The 24,699-nt window shown below is 28.4% G+C and overlaps 1 protein-coding gene across 2 annotated transcripts in view; it reads left to right on the top strand.

Annotated features, from left to right (window-relative positions):
* The window catches only part of LOC107443720 (phosphatidylinositol 3,4,5-trisphosphate 3-phosphatase TPTE2), a 30,809-nt gene extending 11,632 nt beyond the window's left edge, over nt 1–19,177 (top strand). For both annotated transcript variants that reach the window (XM_016057676.5, XM_016057684.5), the window contains exons 6-16: nt 2,184–2,338; nt 3,291–3,355; nt 3,432–3,492; nt 3,565–3,646; nt 5,384–5,534; nt 9,601–9,681; nt 9,753–9,858; nt 11,053–11,150; nt 16,388–16,483; nt 16,631–16,704; nt 18,076–19,177. In XM_016057676.5, coding sequence (XP_015913162.2) covers nt 2,184–2,338; nt 3,291–3,355; nt 3,432–3,492; nt 3,565–3,646; nt 5,384–5,534; nt 9,601–9,681; nt 9,753–9,858; nt 11,053–11,150; nt 16,388–16,483; nt 16,631–16,704; nt 18,076–18,190 — 1,084 coding nt within the window. In that variant the 3' untranslated portion in view covers nt 18,191–19,177. The remainder of the gene's footprint in view (nt 1–2,183; nt 2,339–3,290; nt 3,356–3,431; nt 3,493–3,564; nt 3,647–5,383; nt 5,535–9,600; nt 9,682–9,752; nt 9,859–11,052; nt 11,151–16,387; nt 16,484–16,630; nt 16,705–18,075) is intronic.
* The last annotated feature ends 5,522 nt before the right edge of the window (nt 19,178–24,699 follow it).

The following is a 24,699-nucleotide window of genomic DNA, read 5'->3' on the forward strand; positions in this document are numbered from 1 at the left end:
ATTTCGATTCTCGTGCTTTTTGTTTATTTTCATTTTGCAGCAGAGAGAACATCAGGATTTTAAAAGCATTTCCAAACCATTCAATAAAGGTTTTAGGTTCTTTCAAAACCAAAACTGTTGTAACTCTTGGGGATAAACTCATCAAAAACTCTTCAGTAATATGTGATAATGTGTTTTGCTTAAATTTATTTTTTGTCTTTAGATTGGCCATAAAATTTTAAATTTAGGAAATCACTGAAGCCTACTAGTGGGACAAAATAATGTTCCTGAAAAAAATTCAGTGACTCGTTCACAAGAATTACATTAAGCAATTATTTATGTACAGTTTAAGGCTGAACCCTGAATGAACTTTTGAAAATTTTTAAATTTCCACACCTCATCCAAATCGAAATCTGTTATTTGTTTCAGTAAATGTGAGCCAGACTGTAAATTGAACTCCAAAGTCTGGTTTGAACATCAATATGTTGGGTATTTTTTTCATTTTATTTTCATTTAATTTTAAATATCTGAAATCAGTATCTAATTAATTTTCACAATTTTCAATATAAATTAATACATTTTTTGATGTATTAGTATTGGAGAGTATTTCCTTAATAATGATTAAATCTTTTTCAGTATTATTCATACTTTGTAATTTTTACCACTTCTGAAGAGGATTTGAAATCTAAAAATCTAGTTATTAAATACTAAATTTAAGAGAAAAAATTTTAATATTTTAATTGCTAACTGCAATATTAAAACAAAAATTTCATTTTAACTATTATAAATATGTAACAATAAAATAGGTAATAAATCTACTTAAATATTTTTTTACTGATTATAGTACTCATATTACTGAATGAGGGGAGTTATTTTAAATGTCTGGTGACACATAGTCGAAATATGTACTAAATTTATAAATCTGCTTTGTTTTATTAAAAATTAAAAAGTTATTAGTTAAATTTTGTTTTATATCTAAACATAATTCTCCACAGACAATACTATAGATTGTATCAAGGTTATTATGTAAATGATGTGCATGTTACTGTGAATGACCGAAATCGGTGGTTGTTGACTTTCACCAGTGAATGTTGACAATCATTAGATTAGAAGAAACGTCAGTGTTTGGAGTATTGGGCATATATATACCGGGCAATGACACTTGACCTTAAAAAAGATATCAGTGTAGGGTATACCAGGCAGTGGCACTTAACTAGACCTTTGGTAAATGTCCGAAATATATACTAGGTCTAGTTAAGTGTCACTGCCCGGTATACCCTACACTGTTTTTTTAAGGTCAAGTGCCATTGGCCGGTATACATTTGCCTGGTATGCCCTACGCTGATGTTTCTTCTTATCTATCATCAGAAAGTATTAAAATATCGAATAAATGTAATTATATCCACGAATAAATTAATATCAAATCGGATGTAATAAATATTTCGAACATTCACCAAACCGACTGTGATTGTCAACATTCACCGGATTGTCAATAACCACTGATTTCGGTCATTCACAGTAACATACACATCATTTACATAATAACCTCATCAGGACGTTTCTTTCATACTTTACCGGTCTCTCATTTGGCATTCTATAAAATGCCTAGGCAATGTGTGAAATATAAATCATTTCATAATTTGCCGACTAGTTTTAGGTAGAACCCCTGAATTAGACAGGCCGACTCATCATCTATTTTTGCTCCAAAGAGCTAACATAAGCACAATACTAACATAACGTTAACTTGCGAACTTTTTTGCTCCAATATTGCTTGATAGGTCAGCTCTGATAGTATAGGAGCCTTAGTTTTAGGCATTATATAGAATGCCTAGGCATTCTATATAATGCCGGATTTCATATTTTGCCGGTAACATATACAAATAGTTAATGTGTAATTTTTTTGAAGTTCAATTTACAGAAAGAATAGAAATTCACAAACCTCGTAATTATCAGTTTTGCCTGCTATTTTATCTTAAGTTTATTAATGCAGGAAATATTTTTTATTTTTCCTTTGTAATATATTTTTTAGATGTATTTCTAAAACCAGAAGTGTATGCTGGTGCATTTTTACTCATTTAAGACAGCATATGTAAGAAAAGTTTAAAAATACCCTTTTATGTATAAAGAGCATTTTATATCCATGTCATTTAAATATTTCTTATATTTATTCTCCTTTTAATGTTTCCCTTATATTTTCCTTTTAGACTTGTTGTTGTGGGGCGTTTAATTAGAGTTGTAGGATTTGTTCGCTTATACACTGAAAGAAAAAATTTGGTTAAAGGTGCTCGCCAAATGGTATCTCAAAATAAAAGGAGATATCAAAAAGATGGTTTTGACTTAGATCTGACTTATGTTACAGGTAAAAATTTTTAAGTCTTATTTTTGTAAATAAAGCTCACACAATGAAATTAATGTAAAAGTGTTTGTATTTACCTCAGTTTAAATAAGTATGCTGCTGTTTCTTTTCTCCCATCTTCAATGCAGATCTAAGAATCTGTTGACATTCAAACAATTATACACAAGATGAGGAGACAAATCAATTTCCTCCCATGTGAGTGCCTAACAGTTCAATATATGCTTAGGTGAAGTCTGGTGTTTGTGTCACTATGTTTTTATACCCTTGAGAAATGTAAATTCTATAAATGGTCACTTGTGTGGTGCTTGATACAGGTACAGATTTTCCTGTTATAAAAGAGGATCAATGCTGGGCCTGGCCTACTACCCAGATACTAAATGGTGAGTAGGAGGTACCAACCAATCCTTCTTAATTTGAGATTGTTTCCTTGAAAAAAGCTTGAAATATGCTAGTTCCAGAGTGGAAGCGGAAGAGAGGTAGCAGCCTGCTCTTGCATCTGCCAAGTCATTTCTATGTAAATTCACTTGGGAAGGAATCCATTGCATTGCATGTGTATATTATGCTGAAGTGAAATAAGTTTTAATTTATACATGGAGATGCTAGTCTTGTCCCCCATGTGGGTTCAGTTATTAAGAAATTGCATTGAGCTGTGGCAATTAGTTAGTATCCAAAGTATTTTGTCCATCAGTCAGTATTTTGTTTTTCAAAATTTTTTGTTGATTTAGATCATCATTTGGTTGTGTTGTAATTATTTGTGGAGCTTGTTTATCCTGCAATACATAACTCCATGGATAATGAGCTTATCTTACATTAAACTTATTAAAGCTTTTTTTTACTTTTTTGGTCACTATAACTCAAATAAAATTTTAAATTATTGTTTAATTTTTTACTTTATTATTTTAATTATGTTAATAATTATTTTGGTATTTTATTGTTTTCAATTTATTTTTTGCAGAAAGAGTAATAGCAATGTCTTTCCCATCTCATGGAAAAATGTCCCTATACAGAAATCCTATCAAAGTAAATTTCTTTTTAAATTATGAGATTTTGAGAATTTAACTTTTAACTGATTCTCTCTATAATTTTATTTTCGTAGGAAGTGGCACGTTTCCTGGATTATAAGCATAAAGATCACTATAAGGTGTACAATTTATGCAGTAAGTTAAATTTAAATATTATACCCTTTAAATATTTTTTTAAATAAAAATTAACTGGACCTTTTTTTTAAGGTGAAAAGACATATGATGATACTTATTTTCACGGCAGAGTTGAAAGATTCATTATTGATGATCATAATGTTCCGTCAATTAAGTGAGTGGACATGCTTTCGTTTAAAGTTCTTATTATGTTTCAGAAATAAAAGATTGATTGTACATTAAATTTCTCAGTGTAAGTTCAAGTAACTGATAACTTCAGTAACCTTTAAGAAAAATTGTTTTTTTTTTTCCAAGTAACTTTTGGATTTCTCAATCAGTTTGAAAATTCTTCATGTATGCAAAGGCTAAGTCATTCTTGTCACATGATTTTTTTTCACTATTTCATTAAATTGAAGCTTGCTTGTTTTATTATAAATGTAGAATAATCTAGAGACTGTTTCATTTTAGTTTAAACCAAACTACCTTTCTCTGCAGAGCTTTGAATATCCAGCTTAATGCTTTTTATTTTAAATTAGATGTTTTAAAAATAGTGGTTGTGTTTAAAAATGAATTCTTTTGTAGAAAATTGAATTAACAGAAGTTTACATTGAGTGCAATAAAGAGAAATCTTAAGCAAAAAAAAGAAATTTTGCACTCTGATTCTGAAATACTCTTTAACTCTATAATTTATTGATTAGAAATTTGGTGTTTATTAAATTATATGTGGTGATTTAATTTGTGTGGATTTAAAGTTTCTTTAAAAAAGCCTCATTACCATTTGAGGACTAGTGCCTTGCAGAAAAATTAACAATCTTTAGACAACATAAAAAGTTTTTAATAGATTAGTTTTTATGTAGAGTTTAATGAGCATAAAATGTGATAACTTGCGTACATAAAAAGCTGCTCTATATGAGTATTAAACAAATTCTCTTAAAAATATTTAAACAGGTTATGATTGATTTGTTTTAATCAGGTAATAGTTAAAAATTAAAACACAATTTGTTTTCTGATTCTCGTGTTTTTCTTCCTCTGGACAATTTCCAGTTCTTTTTATAGCTACCCAAGATGAAAATGTTTTATGGTTTCTTTGATGAACCAACATAGTTTTCAATCAAAAACCATCATGCTTGCCATCAAAACTACACAAAAAAGCTATAATTAAAATGTGAGCTTTTTGGAAACTTAGAAATTGCATGCAATTAAATTGGACCAAATGCAAGACTGTTACTTGTGATTTTGTGATAAAAATAATTGCATAAATCTTTTATCCTTAATTTCATTACAAATTGTGGATTTTGCATCTCAAATCAAAGTTTCAATACTTTTTTGAAACACATTTAAGTGATTTTATTACAACTTGTATGAGGAGTTTAATGAGCATAATATGTGATAACTTGCATACATGAAAAATTGCTCTGTATGAGTATTAAACAAATTCTCTTAAAAATATTTAAACAGGTTATGATTGATTTGTTTACACATTCAAAAAGTTTGAAACACATTTAAGTGATTTTATTACAACTTGTATGAGGATAGTTTAAAATAACCAATGTGTATGAGAATAGTTTAAAATAACCTTAACTAAAGTGATTTACTATTTTTTATTCAGTTTTTTCAGGTCATGCTCAATTTATTTTAAACATAGATTTTATGTAGAAAAGTTATTATTAATATACAATATTCAGTTTAATTTCATTAAACTTTCCAGGATAGCACCAAACTTGGCTTCTAAAGTGTTGAAATTTGTTTATAATTGTTTTCATTTTCTTTGCTGTTTCTAATATGTTAGTAAATACTCATTGTGAATATAATGTTAATTAATGTTCCTATTGTTAGTTTTATTAAATTTTTTTTTTTAAATAATAATTTTCTATTTAATTTTTATTTAAATGTAATCTCAATTTTTGTCTAGGGACATGGTGCGGTTTGTTAAAGATGTGAGAGAATGGCTAGACCAAGATAAGAACAATGTTATTGCTGTTCATTGTAAAGGTGGAAAAGGAAGAACTGGCACAATGATCTGTGTTTGGCTTGTTGAAGCTGGTCTTTTTGGCAGTGCTGAAGTTAGTTGAAGTTTTGAACTTTTAACTTTTTGAATACTTAAAATCATATTTTCTTTTTTCATAAGTTTTTATTAAAAAGAGAATCTACTTCATGCTAATTGTTAACAACTGTGAGTTACCATTAGCAGAACACTTCTGACAGGATTTAGATGAGCTTATTGACTAATATTTCCTAAACGTCTGTACACGGTTTTCTTTGAAACTGTCATACCCGTTGGCGCATATAGTTGAAGAGGCCGGTCCTGTGTTCTATCTGTTTCTTTTGGCTGTTTCTGCTGAATGCCTGGTTTTCTTGGCATTATTATTTGGAGAGGGGGTAATCTGTACTGTAATTTCTATTAACATTTCTTTCATTTTAGAATCATTGCCAAAGTCCAAACATGACACTTTTGGCAATTCCAAGTTGCTTGGATGCTTCCACCTGAGTTCACCCTCATTCTAGGCAGCCAATAATTCGACCGGATAAAAAATTATTCATATGCATCCTCTGTGTCCTAACTACCTAGTTATGACTATGAGTGGCTTACTGAACATTTGTGAACAATTTCACTTCTCCACCATTTCTGATGCGCCAAAAAAACTGGACCACCCTGAATAACTTTTAATCTATGATTGGATCTTCTCCTTCTAGGACTCAATCTTAATAGTTTGAGGGTTTGATTTCAAATATGCTAATTATTTAGTGCAGACGATATTTTAAGTTATGAAATCAGACACAAAAACATACTCTCTCTGAATAAGCATACCTTTTTTTCAATGGATTTGCATTTCTAACCCCCAAAATATAGAGGGTAGCTTCAAACTCAGAAGCATGGTCCTAATAGTTTGGTTAAGAGAACCCTTCAATGGACCCTTCTTGGACCCCTTAATGTTAGTTTTACTTTTTTTGACTATTTAATAAAATAATAAATATTTACTGATATTTATTTTTTGCATAGAATTCATTTTGGATAAAGGAATTCTATAACTGTGTGCAGAATTTTTTCCATTCGCTTAAAATGTTCTGGAGATATAATAAAATACTCAAAAAGTTAAATTAGCATTAAGGGGTTCAAACTTTGAAACACGCTCTTGATCAAACTATGGGAACCTTATTTCACAGATTGCAGCTATCCCTCATATTTTGGGGGTCAAAAATCCTAATCCGTTGAATAAAGGATGTTTATTCAAAGAAAGTTTGTTTTTCTCTGATTTTGTAACTTGAAACATTGTCTTCCCTTAACAACTAGCATATTTGAGGTCACCCCTTTGAACCATTAAGAATGAGTTTTAGGATGTGAAGATCTAATCATTTGAGCAAAAGTTTTCTCAGGGGGTCTGTTTTTTTGGCACACTGTACTTACATACACTTAATGAAAGCTGACCAAACTGTATAGTTGTGAGGGAGCTGACATCACTCAGAAATGTCCTGGGTTCGAATCCCGGACAAGACATGGATGTTCTTTCATTCTCTGTACTATCTCTCCTTACTGTGGAGCAATGTTGGCCCACCTAATATGGTACCCTTAAAGAGTGACCAACAAATCTGCCCTACTGATGCCTGAATGAAAAATGTCAATCACGTTGGCATTGGAAGGAAAATTAATATTTAATAACTTTAACTTTTGTATTTTTTCCTTAATTTTGAAATTTCACCCCCATGAATTAAATATTTTTTATAGTTAATGTTAGATTCCTTTAAATAATTATTTATTTTGCGTTTGCATAATTAAAATAGCTATAAAATTGAGATATCGTGTAGTAATGCATTGGTATTGTATTTAGTATTGCATCTCAATGTAAGAAAACTTCATATTTTTAAATATTTTTTTTTCTGACTAATTATTAAATTTATTCATCATTGTATTTAAGTAAACCATAATACATCATTATGTATGTTTGTTCCTACCTTAGGTGCAATGTAACACTTGAAATATTTATATTATTTTACTTTGTTAAAGCCTGAGGTCCTTGTATGAGGATCTAAAATTAATAGCTCTCTGGCAATTATTGTGACTTATGACAATAATATAGAAATTCGGAACTGTAAAATAAGTTTTTTTTTTGCTATAGTCCTTTATACTTCAGTAGTGAAGAGGATGTAAAAGAATCATTGGTATTAAAAAATGCCAATATGTAAAAATATAATCGTCCAAATTAACACTTTTTTTACATTAAAAATAATTACCTTAAAAGAGAAGTATATTAAAAATCCAGGTTAACTTGAGCAATATTGATGTCATGTTACTCGATATAAGAAATGCCTTTTAAAATAATGTATGAATATTGATGTATGAAATATTTCATTCTACCTACTTAGCACACTTTCCAAATCCTTTAAACTTATCACTTTATCCTTTTAAACAGTTATGAAAGCTTTTTCACAAACTTACTTTGCCTAATCAAGGTTCTCAATAATCGCCAAAATAATTTAAATGGTTACATGCAATACTTCTAGTGTTAATAAGCTTTTCAAAAAACATTCTTGATTACCACAATAATTTTCAAGTACCGAAATCTTACAGGAGAATGTGTAGATCTGAGGATTAGATCAGAAGTTATTCCGGGTGGCCTGTTTTTTTTTGTTGCCACACTGTACATGAGTGTATTTTATATTTTTCTGAAAATGATATTGCATACTTATAATTGAAAACATTTAGCTATTCTGTATTTATTATCAGCTGTTGCTATTTATTATTTAAATTCAATGATAGCCTTAATAAACAATTTATAAACCCAACTGAAGGACTTCCTGGTGTTTACTTCCATCAACACCTTTCATCACAAGTTAACAAGAAATTGGATCACCCAGTATTGCTTAAACAACTTGCTTTGGAGGTTATAAATACTATCCCCAAACACTCAATACTGGTGTACACAGACGGATGCATCATCATCTGGCAGCGGTGTCTACATTAAATCAATTAATTACTCCTTTAACTTCACCAAAAGGAATCCCGATTGCTGCCCAGTTTTTAGAAGTGAACTCATTGCTATTGATACTGCCCTGGATTCTCTTCTAACACTACAGGATGACAATAATATCTGGATACTCTCTGACAGTCTCAGTTCCATACAGTACTTATCGCATTGGAGGAAAGTGAGAGACAAAATAGGAGCTTCAATCCTGCACAAACTTAAAACCCTCTCACGACTGCGTGAAGTCCACCTCCAGTGGATCTCTTCTCATGTCTGGGTTCAGGGCAATGATATCGCCGACACTCTGGCTAAGGAGGGGACAGAAGAAACTTTGAGTACAAATTCACTCACCTTCATGGGACTGGCATCGAAAAAGAAAAATGAAGACAATGTTTCCTGGCTCGTACCCCCAAACGTCACTGGTATCTGAACACCCGTCCAGGAGGTGTACTCAACATTCGGTGGAACCGCAAGGATCAGACGGCTCTTACCAGCGGCCACCTTAAGTCTTTTTCGTTCGAGGGTAGTGTTGAAATCTTCCCAAACTGCTCCAGGTGCCACAACATGCAGGCTTCTCCCCAACATATCCTGGACTGTCTTGGACTGGACAAGAGAACACTTGGACTGGACATTCTAGAAAACCCACTTTTGGTGGCCGACTTCCTCCGGGTCATGAATTTCATGGATATTGTTTAGCCCTGCTAATTTTGGGGATTAGGAAGAAGAAATTCAATGATTGTATATAAGTGTAATTGTAAAACATTATAGTTAACTTTTGTTATACATTTTTAATCTTCTATCAACAGTTTATCAAAGTTCAACAATTTATTAAAGAATTATTTATTTCTAAAAAATGCATTAATGGTTTAAGTTTATTGAACATTAAATTAAATATAAATTTAAGAGTTTTTTAAAAATTGTGAAAACGCTTTTTTGTACAAGTCTTTAAGATTCAAGTCATTAATGAATTAAGTTGTTGCCTGAAATTGAATTAAAGCCACATCATGGAGTGGGTATTCACTCTTCTAGTGATAGATGCTTGTTTTTTAGGGATTTATTCTTTTGGAGATTATTTTAGCGTGCCTTAAGTAGGTTTTATTTTAAACCTGTATGAATATCATAGAATTTTAAGATCATGATTGTATATTTATATCATATTTTTCTTTAGGCAAGCTTGGATTATTTTGGAAATCGTCGAACTGATCTTTCAAAAAGTAATAAATTCCAAGGTGTGGAAACTCCTAGTCAGGTAAATTTAGAGGTTTTGTAACATGATTTTTAAGAACTATTGTAAGATGCTTAAAGTTTATATTTTTTTAGAATCGTTATGTTGGTTACTTTCAAGAAGTTAAAGAAAAATTTAAAGGATTACCACCTGAAGAAATACCTTTAAAGTTAAGAAAAATCAGAATAACTGCTTTAGCTGGTAAAAACTATTTTGTACTCTTTCATCACTAAGTAACTTTTTGATGTAAATGGAATAATACATAAATTATAACTCTTATCAGATTTTAATCTCTGCTGTTCACATTATTTAGTAATGAAGTTAGAAGAGCATATTCAAAATAAGTCTGTGTAATTCTTAAAAAATGCAAATGGCTGTTTCATATTCCAGGCGAAATTTACTAAACATGGTCAATTAAAGTAGTCACTTGGTTATTGAATTAAGAGTTGAATAGTGAAGATTTTAAATTACCATGTCATGACAGAAATAATATCAGAACCTGGTTAACTATTATATGATTTACCTGGTAGACAGAACCTTTAGAATTAATATCAGATAAATTTGAAGGGATATAAAAATGAATAAAAAAATTAGACAAATACTAAGTAATTTTATTTAACACTAGAGAGAAAATTATTTTTGAATTAAAAAGATCTCTCCTTTAAACATGAACTACTTTCACATGGACAACTAGTCAAATTTTCATTTTGTAGCATAGCTGAATTAGCTGTTAACCAATCATAAAGCTAAAGCTTATAGTGTTCTTATAAAGTTCCTTTTTTTGCTCTGAATATAATCAAAAACCAGTACTGAATCTTGTGAGGATGTTTTCCCTTTCTCAACCATAAACAGAGCAGAGCTTGTTATAGAATAAAAGTGGTTGAATCTCTTTCCTTGCTTCAGAATTCACCTTACTTATGAGGGAAACATGAACATTCAAATGGAAACACTTAAGAGGATCTGCCCTGTTCATGTTGTGTATTACTTATTGTCATAGAATTATTGTTTTATAAAATATATGATATGAAGATATTTACAGAAGCTTTATGAGTATGAGAGGATTGCTCTATAATCTTAGATGTTTGGTTTTCTTAACTTTTTATCCCTGGGGTTGAACTTTATCTTCCTTTCTAATTAACACAATGCAAATAAGTTTCATGTTGTCTGTCTCTATTATTAAAATTGAAAGGTAAATGTTTCAATAAGTCTTAAATTAGTTTAGATTGTATTTGAATTATTTGATGCTAGAAGTTTTTTTTTTTAAATATATGTATGTAAAACAGATCAGGTGATTCAGTTGTCTTGAAATTCTGTTTTGTCACATTTTCCTTGATGTTCTCAAGTCTTGATTTTTGAAACTTTTTCTTTCATAATTTTTCAGTCTTTTATATTTAGGTATAGGAAAAGGAAATGGCTCAGATATCACTTGTGAAATCTTTAATGGCCGCACTAAAGTATTTGACTGTGATTTCGGATCAAACAAGAATTGCCAGGTAAATTTTTAAATTGTTTTATTCTCGTGTTATTTTTATAACATGAATTTTGTGTCATTCTGAACTAAATTCTTCCCTTCTTCGTGCACATATTGCCAATGTCTTATTTTTCAATTGCTTTAATATTTGTTTGTAACCCTTATAACTAACTGATCTAATATTTTTGAAACTTTTTTAATCCTAATATATTTTTCTAGTCCTGAGGAAATATGTTAAATGAGAATTGTTGTCAAATTATAGAATACTCTTTCATTGTTGAATCACAGAAACAAAGGCGATGTAAAGATATTATTTCTATTTAAATCATAAATATTTGTATTATCAATTAGTATGTATGAGTTGGGCAAAATAATGGAAACACTTCTATACTATCTTATTTTTATTATCTTTCTCAAAAAATACTTAGAGAATCATTTTATAAATTTTGAAATGGAAATATGGGTATTTTTATTGAAAACATGGTATTTTTTTTTTGTTTTATGTATTTTTGCTATAACTCTCAAAATATTCAATAAAATCAAACAAAATTTTTGGAGAAATATGAAATGAATTAAAAAATGTTTGCTTTAAAATTTGAGAATTTTTTTTAAAAAACTGTGCAAGATATGAGTAATTAAAATAGCTCTTTTATACTGTGCATGCGTGTGAAAAATGTAATTTTTTTTCTTGATTTTGTAGTGAATCGTATTAAGCATTCAAAAAGAAAAAAATCAGATTTTAATATCTTTTAAAAAGTTTCAAACATTTTTCTAAGTAGTTTTCATGTATTTTATAAGGAAGCTCAAAATAAGTGATTTTTCCACAAATTTCATTTTGTACTGTTAAACAAGATTTATTAAAAATTACACCAGCAATATTGGGAATTATCCCCCATAGAAGTGTCTTTTGCATGTTTTCTTTCCCTATACAATCATATTTCGATATATGAACTTTTTTTGTTGGGTATTATTATTTATTTAATTTTGCCTTATGATGCAGTACAATTTTTGAAGAAAACCCCTAATTATTTTGAGATTCTTTTAAAAAATACAAAAACTACTTAGAAAATTGCTTGAATCTTCTTAAATTTTTAAGATATTAAAATCAGATTTTTTATTTCATTAGTTGCCAAATAGTAATCTCTACAAAATAATGAAAAAAACATCTTAAATATTTTCCGTGCATGCCTAGTATTACTTTAATTACATTGTACAGTTTTCATTAAAAAAAATTCAAATTTCGTAGCAAACATTTTTTAACTTATTTTAAATTGCTTTGAAAATTTTATTTAATTTTATTGAATATTTTTAAAGTTATAGTTAAAAAACCTAAGATAAAAAATAATTTTTTTCTAAAAATGTTTATATTTTCATAAATATTTAAGCTGAACTTATAAAATTTTGTGCAATTTAACTTTGTTAATTTAATTTTGTGCATATAATAATCAAAATAGTTTTTGCACGGTACAAATTTATTGCTACATTTTTGGGCACAGGGTGTTCAAAGACACTATTTTCCATTTGTAATTTATTGTCAGTCTCTCAAACCTCTAAAAGCTTTTAACTTCATTGATGTGTTGGAGAAATCGCTTGAAATAAACACTTCTAAAGTTATAAGATGATTCTTTCCTTATTTTTTTTACTTCTGACTATTTATTTATTTACTTATTCTTTACTTTTTATACATGAAAAATATGTTTTAGTATAGAAGTATTTCTACTATTTTGTCCAACCCCTGTATATACGTACAGATTTAATTTTTTTTCTATTTAAATAGAGTGCTTGTTAAATGCTTTGATGAAAGATTTTGTAGAAAACATAAAAATTGGTTCCAGCTATTTTGTACACCTAAACTTGGATCTTAAGAAAATTCTATTGATCAATTTATAGTTAACTTAAGGTGAATTTTGTGAGAAAATTTTCACGAATTACCAAACTCAATGAAATATAGGATTAAAACAAAACAAATTTTTTGAAAATCTATTCAGCATTTTGTGAGTATGTTGTATATCATGTGTTAAATTTTGCTCTATCCTAGAAAGATTTTCCCAAGTAGTAGTAAATTCAAAATCGAAATATCACTTCTAAGAAAAATTATTGTAAAATGTTACCAGTGCTTAAAGACTCCATCACATAATATCGTACAATTATATTAAAAAGTAAAGCTTACTTGCTACAGCTCCCATTAAGCCAGGGGGTCATGAAGGCTAAGGCTCTACAATTTCTTAATGGCATGATTGTGGCAATGTTTTTAGACTTGCGAATATGCTGCCTTTATTTTTCAGACAAGCTGGTATCCATTGATCTATAGCTTGGTGAGCTTTAAGTCACCACTGAAGTTCAAACCACAGTTCTTCACAATGACTGTTTAGTGCCTTCCCCACTAAGCTATTCTGGTTCTATACATTTATATATTATACTTAATTTATTTATATCTAGAGGTGGTTAAAATTATCTTAAATTAAATTTATAAATCCCAGAATGAGATAGAAAATCATACATTTTGCAATCAATTTGAATATAATATTAAAATCTTTTAAAAAATACGTAAAAATTGGCAGCTATTGTGTATCAAATTTGGACATTTTTCGAAGACTAAGATCCAATCCGAGATCCAACATCCAACTTCTTAAAATGCGTAAATCAAAAATGATTTTTTGGCAAGTGTAAAGTTTGTAATGATTTTTAATAAGCATTTTTTAAAAGTAATTTACTAAACTGTATACAAAGGTTTTTGGAGTCGCACTTTTATAATCAGTTTCTCATTTTGTTTGTTGCCGCAGTGTAGATAATAAGTTAAACTTGTTTTATCTTGATACAGTTTTTAAAGGTAAATGCTATACTTAGAAAAGAACATTTTAAATACAATAAATAATCTAATCACCAAAATTTATTTGAATGCATAAGTATGTTAACTGAGGTTCATATGTTTACAGTCTCGACCATATATTTACAGTTTACAGCAATTTTCAGATATTTAATTCAAATTTTGTCATAAACTTTGTGTAGGAATTTGATTTTTTAACTTCTCAATGGAAAAAACCTCATGAAACAGTTTAGGAAAAAATAGGTTACTGCCTTTTGAAGTTGAAGAAATATTTTCTAATTAACTCATCTTAAATACTGTTTATGTACTAACTACTTCTCATTGGCCAAACAATCTATGAGGTTGGACCCTTCCTTGGGGCAGCTTTTCATTCTTCATGCTTCCCGGTCTAGTTCTTGATTTTTAACATTTTAAAGTCTTCTTCGACATCTACCAACCTTCTTCCCCATGACTTATAGCCACCAGATTTTAAATCAGTCTTTGTTACAGTTTTGTTTGTTCTCTTCTGCTGAAAATGACCCATTACATTCTGTCTCCTTATCTTTATATCTGTGACAGTATCAATGTTACCCTGCTTTTTTTATAATTTCCAAATAGTTACTATTTCTCAATTTTTATTGACAGGTTCAAAAATTTTCCTTGTATTTTTGTCGTAGATAAAGGATCTTAATCTTCCATCAAATTTATGAAATAAAATTAATGGTAATCTCCTTTAACTACCATATTTCTAAACAAGAAGAACCTTTATAGAATGTTCTTTGAACTGAAAGTCTCACAGAATTTACATTAATTTAAACCTCTGAACAGTGATTTTCATTCTAGGGCCAACCATTGCTAGCATGAACTTTATTTTATAATGTATGATTTTGTTCAGTTTATCTCAAACTTCCAATAGTTTAGACTAATTATTAGCATAGACTTTTTCCTCGTGAATCCCAATCCATGTAAAAGCACAATTTTAATATAATATGAATTGCTAGCAAAACTGTGCTTTATATTCCAAGGTGGCCACCCACCTTGCAAACCTGGATTTATCAGGGAATTTTTTTATGCTGGAAAAATCTCTTTTGATACAAAATTCGAACTGTGTAGTAATCACAATGTCGAAAGCTGGTATATGTTTGCATTCCTGAGATTGATATTTCCGAAACTATTCATTCTCTTACCTTAAAAAGCTGGCAAAAACTAGAGAATGTATGGGAAACATGTTAAATGATGTATGAATATAGAATATATATATAAAAAATTATTTATATGTGTTTATTAAGAAGAAAAAACAAAACTTAGTTTTTTGTTCTTTACTTTAGATATTGGTTTGAAGTGAATATGATAATGAATTTTATAAAGAGCACTATTTGGATGAAATACACTGTAAAAGGGCTCTATATTAAAATATAAATGAATATAAAAATTTATTGATGTATATTTGCCTGGAATTATTTTCTTTTGCTTCATGAAAATTTATCAAACAATTCTTTTCCAAGGCTTTTTGGTGACTCAGTATTTGCAATTTTGTACACTCTGTGCAAAAACTTCTTAAAGTAACACATTAAAAACCTTTTTTATTCTATAAAAACAATATATTCTATAAACTGAACATATTATTTTGTCCATCTTAATTTTTGAAAATTAATGATGCACCAAAACAATAAAAATTTAAATAAAAAAACAAAATCTTCTTCAGTTGTTAAAATAAATTTAGTCTAATTATTTTTCCAAGATATATTAAAATAATAACATTTTATATGAAAAACTTTATAATATTGAAACTTTTTCTTGTTCCCATCCTACACTTAATGAGGGAAAAAACTATGATGACTTGGAAATTCTAGGATTTTGACCTTGAAAACCTGGAAAAATCAGGAAAAATTTGAAATCTGATATGAGTGGCCACCCTGATATTCTTTTACATATTTAAAAAACTGTTGTCACCTAATTATGCCACCTTCCTCTGTCAAAGATTACTTAGTGTCTAAACTGAAAGTATACTGTAGAGACTAAAATAATATATTATTTTTTTAATAATGAACAATAAACACATATATATTAAAAATACTAAACACATACAATAAAACTAGACTTCAATTTTCAAAATTACTTGGCATAAGCATCTGTACTAGTTGATAGATTGTCTCAATTCCATTGCCAATATTCTATCAATCCAAATGCAAGATTATCTGGGTGATTTTCTGTTGTAAGTAAGCTCCACTAAATGAACAATTTTACTTAAACCCCTTTCTGTAATATTTTATAGGACCGGAAATCATTCTTAATAAAATTTAGATAATTGTAAGTTTTATTCTATTTATATTTATTTACTTTTATTTATGTACTCATTTTTTTTAAACTGCACAGTTGTGATTGTTCGGGCTACCATTCAGTTAGTTTAGTTTTTTATGAAAAAAAATTCTTGAATGTTTTTCTTTTTACAGGCTGAATATAAATCAGAAGCAGATGTATTGGAAGTTTCTGTTTTAAATTGTCCTAATCTTCAAGGTGATGTTAAGCTTAGGTTCCAAAGCTCATCTGTAAGTTGATTATTTCTTTGAGAATTTTATTACGAAAGTTTATTTTAAACTGGAATATTTTCTAATAGAATCCATGAAAAATTTACCTATCTGAATAAGTTAATTTAATATTAAAGTTTATTTGCTACATTACTTTTCTACTTATAGAAAGGAGTTCCTAAAGGCTATGAAAATTGTCCGTTTTACTTTTGGTTCCACACCAGTTTTATAAAAGATTTTAAGTAAGTTTTTCACTTTATTTTCCAATTACTGATTGCTTCATAAATTCCTTTCTTGCTCAGTTATATTTTTAAAACTGTAGTATAAATTATTCTTTCCATATAGAGTTTCTGGTTTAATAAGGAAAGTAATTGCAAAACATCTTCAGAATCAAGTGTATATGTAATTTAATTAAACAGAAATCAATCCAAAAAAAAGTTTGCATTTTTTAAATTTTTGGCAAGGTTGTAGGAAAGAGTTCTGAATAACATACTGAAGGTCCCCACTAACACATGCTCAGGGTCTTGTAAATTATCAACTTCTTCTATTTTTACAGTTTTTCATGAATATCCAAATGCAAGCACTAGCAGAAAAATATTAAGCATAAAAATGTACCCAAAATTCTCTGCAAAAAAAAAACAGATTTATTTTCTGCAAATTAAACATTTTAGTAATTAATAGGGTACTAGAAAGCAAAAAAGTTTTATTTTCAGTTTTCTCTAAATGTTTTAATTTTTAGCCCTAGCTTTTAGTGCAAACTAATTCATTCATGAAAAATGTATGTTAAAATACTACTGCATGTACAATTTCTAAAAAACTAACATGAAACATTTTTGATTAGGATTATTAGCTACTGAAAAATATTGTTATAGTTTGAGCAGGAAACAAATATATATAAAAAATTTAAAAAACCTTTAACAGATTTGTTGTGTTTTAAGTGATATTGTTATATTGAGTTTCCATTCATATGGGATGCTGATTTTGGGGATCATTTTTTTAAAGGTTAACAAAACTCAAAAATTATGAGGAACAGGAAAAAATTAATATACAAGCTACATGAAATTAACTATTAAAATATTATCGGCTTTTCTCTGATATTAATATATATATATTTTTTAATGATAGTTTCCTGCTTGTTTATCAAGTGTCAAAGATTACAACTTGTTCTTTAAATTTCTTTTTTATAAAACTTATTATTATCTATTAAAAAATATAAGTGATTCACAGACAATTTTTATTACAGATTACATAAAATTGAAAACTTCAAAATGATTCATGCACCAATCTTATTACTAAATCTCTCAGTTTATCATTTGAACTGTATATTTAATTAAACATTGAATCTAAGCAAAAAAAGTTGAATTTAGATTTTAGAAATGTACTATCCATACAAATTTTTCTATAATGTACTAATTTGCCTAACCTGGAAAAAATTTAAAGTAGCCTTGACATTAGTCTGGAAAATCTAAGAAGGTCTTAAATTTAAATGTAAATTACAAACGGGAATCCTGACTAAATTAAATACCATTATGTGTTTGCAAAGCATATTTTCATCAAAACACGTTGAATATTTTTAATCTAAAATAAATGCTAATTTTTGGATTTCATTTTAGGTTGTGTGTGCAAAGAGATTATTTGGATAATCCCCACAAGCCGAAAACATGGAAGGTGTTTAGAGAGAAACTTAGTATTGAACTGTCATTCACTCCACCTGATGATAATCTATGATGTCATTAAATTAAATTATTATTATATATGTACTTTAATGGCCATTAATTATTTAAGACAATGGATAATAATTGTTAAGGGTTTATTTTCATCATATTTAGTAGCTACATAAGCTATAAATTGATGCATTTTATAAGTTTTCATTGCTTGCTGATTGGTCAAGAGGTATAGATATAATATTGATATATAGTAAGAATTATACAATTAAAGCAGGGTAAAAAAATTGCTGAGCTTAATATATTGCAAATATATATCTAAAAAAATTATTCTACTTTTATATATATTTGCTCTAAATATCTTTCCTATCAATAAACATTGCTTTTAATTTAAGCTACTATTTTTATACTCTAAATGTTCATTTGGAAGGCATATCATTTGTAAAGTATATCAGACAGCATTAAAATAATAAAAGTAGAATAAATTATCATTTAAATCAACTTTTTTCCTTTAATGATGTCTTTTAATGTATGAGTTTTATTGACTGCAGCTGTACAGATTTTATAATGCAAAGATCTCATGTTTCAGCTATTGTATATTTTCACTACAAAGTCTCATTTTTATGTTATTTATTGTATAAACGCTATTTTTATTTCAAATATGTAATTTATTTCCATAAAAGCTATTTTTGTACAGTTTTTGCTTTTATGTGATTGGTAGCTTAAATATTTACTTTAAATTATTATTTAAATGTGGTGTTTTTTTTACCAGTTATAACATTCCATACAGTTCCTAAATTTACTTAGTATTTTTCAAATATTTGCATTTAAATGTTTGCTATTTGGTGATTGATTTTTGTTTCAAACATTTTATGTGAAGTTAAAAAAAATTGCAGTGTAATATTTTGTTCACATTTTGTTGCATTAGTTGTTTTTACATCAGTGATTTTATTAATATGGTTTATATTTTTTTGTATTCTTTTTCAAAATATGCAGCAATAAATGGTCACTTTTCTTTCATAAAAATAAAAATTTTTCTGAGAATCTCAAATTTGTGTTATTTATTTTTTTATTGTTTAACTTTGATTTAGGAATATAAAAGCAATTTTAAGAAAAATACATGGAGCTACCTTCTGGACAACACTTGAATAGACAAAATAGACAGCGCTTGAATTTTTTACATTTTGAGAAGTTTTTGATTTTTATCTTGTTATTCAACCTTACAGCGGAAACTAAAATATTTCCCTATATCTTGTTTTTATTTCAAGAATTTACTTTCCACTCCTGGATAGGGAGGTGTTTTCTTCACTCCGAAAGTTGTTATGAAACTGGCTTACCATTTTCTTAACGAGAAAGATTGAGGTAAATGTTGACATTAAGAAGGAAATAGTTCAGATGCTCCGTGCATCAACCATTGTCTGTAAAAACCTGAAACCATTTCATTGAAAGTAGTTGTTCTAATAAAATAATCAAAGATCAATATTAGGTTTTGAAAATTTTTTCAAAAAATATACATCTTTCAAAATTTTAAAGCAATGAAATGAGTTTTGGATATAAGTATATATAATCTGCAGTAAATCTTATATATTGTTTAAAATAGGTTTAGAACAAGCCTTCAATTGAGATGCTAGTCTCAAACCAAATTTTAAATTACTGTTCCAAAGAAAGTATGCTTTTAAGGAATGATTTTTTTTCCAATTACAATTGTTAAAAAATGTCTTGCAGTATTAATTTTATAAAATCAGCATTTAATATTATGTTCAGTTCATCATGTATTAAATTTTTAGTAAAGTAGGAAAAAAGTTTCATACAAATTTAGTTTTATTTCTAAGCATATCGCATGTTTATAATGAATGTCTTATTAAACAGTTAATGTTTAAAATGTTAAAAATTTTGTGATTTGAATTTTCAACTTAATCTGGGATTTATTTACTATTTGTTGTAATAGTCTAAGGTTGATACAAAAGTGTGCATCATTTCAAAAGAAATAGAGGATTTAAAAGTATCTAGAATATTAAATAATTAATAGTATAAAAACAACTGTTAGATAAACAACTGATGTATATTAAAAATAACTGTTTTATCAAGCAAATTTGAAGAAATCACTTTTCGTTTCAGCTGCTTATTGCAAAAAACTGGAAATTTAAATGTTACTTTAAGGTTAAAAGCATGCCGCATATTTCTTAAAAAAAAGTTTTTTAAAATGTGTTGAGAAAAAATGCCTTGACATATATTTAAAAAAGTGCATGAAGACTGAACTGTTCTTTGTGCCATTTCAAAAATTCTGTGTTTTAGCAAAAATAATAATAATCCAACTTATCCATAAAATACATTTACTAAAATAGCATAAAATTCAATGTTTGCTTTTTAGCAGTAACAATTGTGAAATAAAGATTTTTTAAATTAAAATTTTTGACGGCTACTGATCACCAACATTATTAATATAATGTGTTTAATTAAGGTTTAAAAATTGCTTTTGCCTAAAACAGGCTACATGTGACATTTTTCAGCAACTAAGGTGAAAATTGTATTTTTTTTAATAAGATGCGTGTCTTTTTTGCATTAACTCTCAATTGATCACCTATAGAAATATTTAGATAAAACACACTATAATCTGAACTATATATAAAATATGAAGATGATATTAAATGTTTGTAAATTCATAATAATCTGATAAGATGTGAGATAAAATAACTTTGCTTTGAAGAACCAAATTTGAGTTTATTTTTTACTGTTCCCTGTCAAAAGTCTCAGGCATAAAGGTTGAAGCAGAATTTTTAGTTTATTTACTCTAAGAGGGTCATGTTTTGTTTTTCTTACTCATCTTGGAATGTTTGTTACTTTAAACCACTTTTGTTTTATTAAATTTTGTAGGAAGATAAACATCCTGTTACTGCTTTAAGAGGATGCTATATCATGGATAAGCACTTCATAAAGAATTATTTTTAAACTGCTTTGGTAATTTGAAATTTATAGAAAAATTATATAGAAGTATAGAAAATAATGAGTTCTTATAATCAAAGTAAACTATGATGTTTCAAATGATGAAAAGGGTTTTCTTCAAAATATCAAATTGTTAACTAGTGTAAGGTTATAATAGAATTTTCTTTTCTCCCCACACTTAAAGGTTATTCATATTATTTAATAGATTATTAGATTAGCTTATTTAATAGATTTCAATGAAATCTATTAAATGAGCTAGTTTTTGGCTGATTATTTTGTCTGCACTTTTTAAATTCCACTAGTCTGAGAACTCTACGCCACACACATATATAGGAAAATTAAAATATATAGGAAATTAAAGAAAAATAGAAATTTTTTAAAACAATGCATTAAATTAAAACCTTGTTCTTTGTAAAACTTTAAAATCTTGTCATACCTTTTAAAAAACATGTCAAACATATTTCTGGAATTAGTTTAAAATCTGGCAGATAATTACGTACCTATGCTAAAATCATAAGTGGGACTGGTTATTGTTAAGGCAAGTTGCCTTAAATTCTATTTGAAGGGCATGTCGGTATAGGAGGTGACAAGCTTTATTAAAACTTTTGAAAGATGATTTTTTTGCTGTTAGTCGTGTTTTTTACAGATTTTAAAAAATTTTCGCGTAAATTACAATAGAAAAGTTAATTTTTTTATATAAAATGTTTGGGTTTCTTAAATTTTCTCAACAAGTCTAATTTTTTTCTAATATCGGAAATATTTTTCTTACATTTTACTAATAATTTGAAAAAAATTGCTAAATTTTGCTCTTAATTGCTTCAAAAAATCTTTACAATTCAAAAAATAAACAACTGTTTTTAAATATATAGCCTAGAATTTTTTATCAAATGCTTCTATTTTTTAATCAAATGTTTCTAAAGTTAGTCCTGCTATATCTTTTTTTGAATTTCTTGTCAAATATATCTTTAAACCTCTTAAATTAATTACTAAAATATTAGCCAAAATCAATAAAAAATTTTAAGCAGCTAAACTAAACATTGCCTTCATTATAACTAAAACTTAATTAAAAAAAATTATGGTGAAAAAGAGGTTATTGTTATGTTAAGATTTGTATGATTAAGATAAGATTGATTATGGTGTTAAGATTTGTGTATTTATAACACAAATCTTAACAGAAATTTTAAGTGAAATGAAGTGAAGATTTTTTTATTATCTTTTGAAGAAATTTCATTTGATATGTCAGGACTTCATTTTTTTCCTACAAAAAGATGCGCCACAACGAACAGAGGAAAAGAATACAAGAAAAGGGGAAATACGTTCATAGAAAAAAAATTGCTTTCGAGGGACGGTACTACCATCATATTTCTGATATGAAAACAGAATTTGTATTTAATCGAAAAACTCGAAATCGATTTCATGAATGGTTAAATTTTTAATCACTTAACATCATGACTACTCACTAGAGTTGATTCAATGATTGCTGAATGATTAGATGGTACTACTTCAATGATCCGAATCACTGAATTGATTTGTTGATTCGAATAGTGATCCAAAGCTCAAGATTTAAATTAGTGATCTGAATCACTTCATAACAATCAGTTATTCGGTTTACATGCTTTGAATCACTTGATTCGAGTAGTGACCCAAATCACATGATACGAATAGATGATCCGAATGACTTTGAGAATCACTGATCTGAATCACCTGATTCGATCAATGATCCAAATCACAGGATTCATATAAGTGATCTGATTCACTTCATAACAATCAGTTATCTGAATCGCATGATCCAAATCACTGATCTGAAATCACTTGACTCAGAAAGTGATTTGAATAATTGATCCAAATCATTTAATTAGCAACATTTGTCTAAATCGTTTGATTCAAATTACTGTTCTGAATCCCTTGACTTGAATCTCTAATCAAAATCACATGATTCAAATCAGTGATTTGAGTCACTTGATTCTAATTCAGCTCTCTCGTGGCGATATCTTTGCACCGTGGAGAACTTTTTAATTGCATAGTCACAAAACTATTACAGATATGCTAAGAATTGAAATGTAAATATTTTTGAATATAACGTGATATTCGAACAATCTAAAGCAAAAATATAGCATAAATGCAAAAAAAAAAGAAGGAAAAAAAAAGAAAACTTTTGATATATTTAGAATTAAACACAAAAAGTACGACAAACTAAGGTAGACAACGTTAAAGAGCACAAAAATATTATTAAAAAGCAGACAGCTGTTTCGGATGCTCAAAGGGCAACCTTCATCAGTGCAACAGAAAACAATGAGAGAACAGAGTAAATATATATAGAAAGATGATTGCTAATATCCTAAAGAAGTTTGATTTTAATATTATTTTCAGTCCCATTAATAAGATAAAATTTTCTAATCTCAAGCAGCCCATTGACAGTCAAAGTAGCTGGGGTATATACCAAATTAATTGCCAATGCGGCCTTTCATATATTGGCCAAACTAAACGTGCCTTAAAGTGCCGTGTCAAGGAACATGAAGCTTATGTCAAAAAACAAGAATTTAAACGCTCATCTATTGCCCAACATTGTTGGGACTCTAATTATAATTTTAATTTTTCCTCCTCTAAAGTCATTCAAAATTGTTCTTCAATATTCGATTTAGATTTTTCTGAGTCTTATCATATTTTCAAAAATTCCAAACTGTTGGTCAATAACCTATCAAGTGTTCCTTATATTTCTCCTGTTTGGAAATCTATGATAAAACCTAACTCCCTCTTTGTTTCCTTGCTTCTTATTCGTCGTCTTCCGTTCACCCTTTCCCTCCTATTGGCCGTTGCTCAAAACCCTCTTGTGACGTCATCTTTCTATATATATTTACTCTGTTCTCTCATTGTTTTCTGTATATGGCTTCAGGGCCAATCTCTCTACCACTAAACAAGTAATTACTCTTATGGAATTTATTAGTAACGGAAAATTTAAAAGAGAAACAATGGCCCTTATCCTACTCGACGTCGCCAAGGCGTTCGATCGGGTATGGCATAAGGGTCTCATTGTAAAACTAAATGAGATGAAACTCGAAAGTAATCTACTGCTTCTCCTGAACTCATATCTTAACAATAGATATTTCAGAATCAAGATTAATAACAACTACTCAGAGTACAAGTTAATCAGAGCAGGCGTACCTCAGGGGTCAATTTTAGGCCCCATCCTCTATATTCTGTATACTGCCGATTTTCCCATTAATAAGGACAACAGAAATAATGAACTAGTGGCCCTTTATGCAGACGATACGGCAATCGTTACTAAATCGCTAAATACAAATAGGGCAGTTGATTTACTTCAAGATAAACTCCACACAGTAGAAAACTGGTGTGCCAAATGGAGAACCAAATTACATCCCGACAAGAGTCAACTCATGATCATCAACTCCAAAATTAAAGCCCACAAAATCTCCAACTTAAGGCTATTCAATGTCACTATCACCCCAACAACACAAGTTAAATACTTAGGTATTATAATATCACAAAACCTTAGTTGGAGTAAGCATATCGACGACATAATAAAAAGAGGCAGAGGAGCATTTTTTGCTCTCTATGCAATACTTAACAAAAACTCTACACTAAGCTTGAACAATAAAAGGACAATTTACC

This window comes from Parasteatoda tepidariorum, chromosome 12, assembly GCF_982258835.1.
Source record: "Parasteatoda tepidariorum strain Cologne lab strain chromosome 12, Ptep-v5.0, whole genome shotgun sequence".
Lineage (NCBI taxonomy): Eukaryota > Metazoa > Arthropoda > Arachnida > Araneae > Theridiidae > Parasteatoda > Parasteatoda tepidariorum.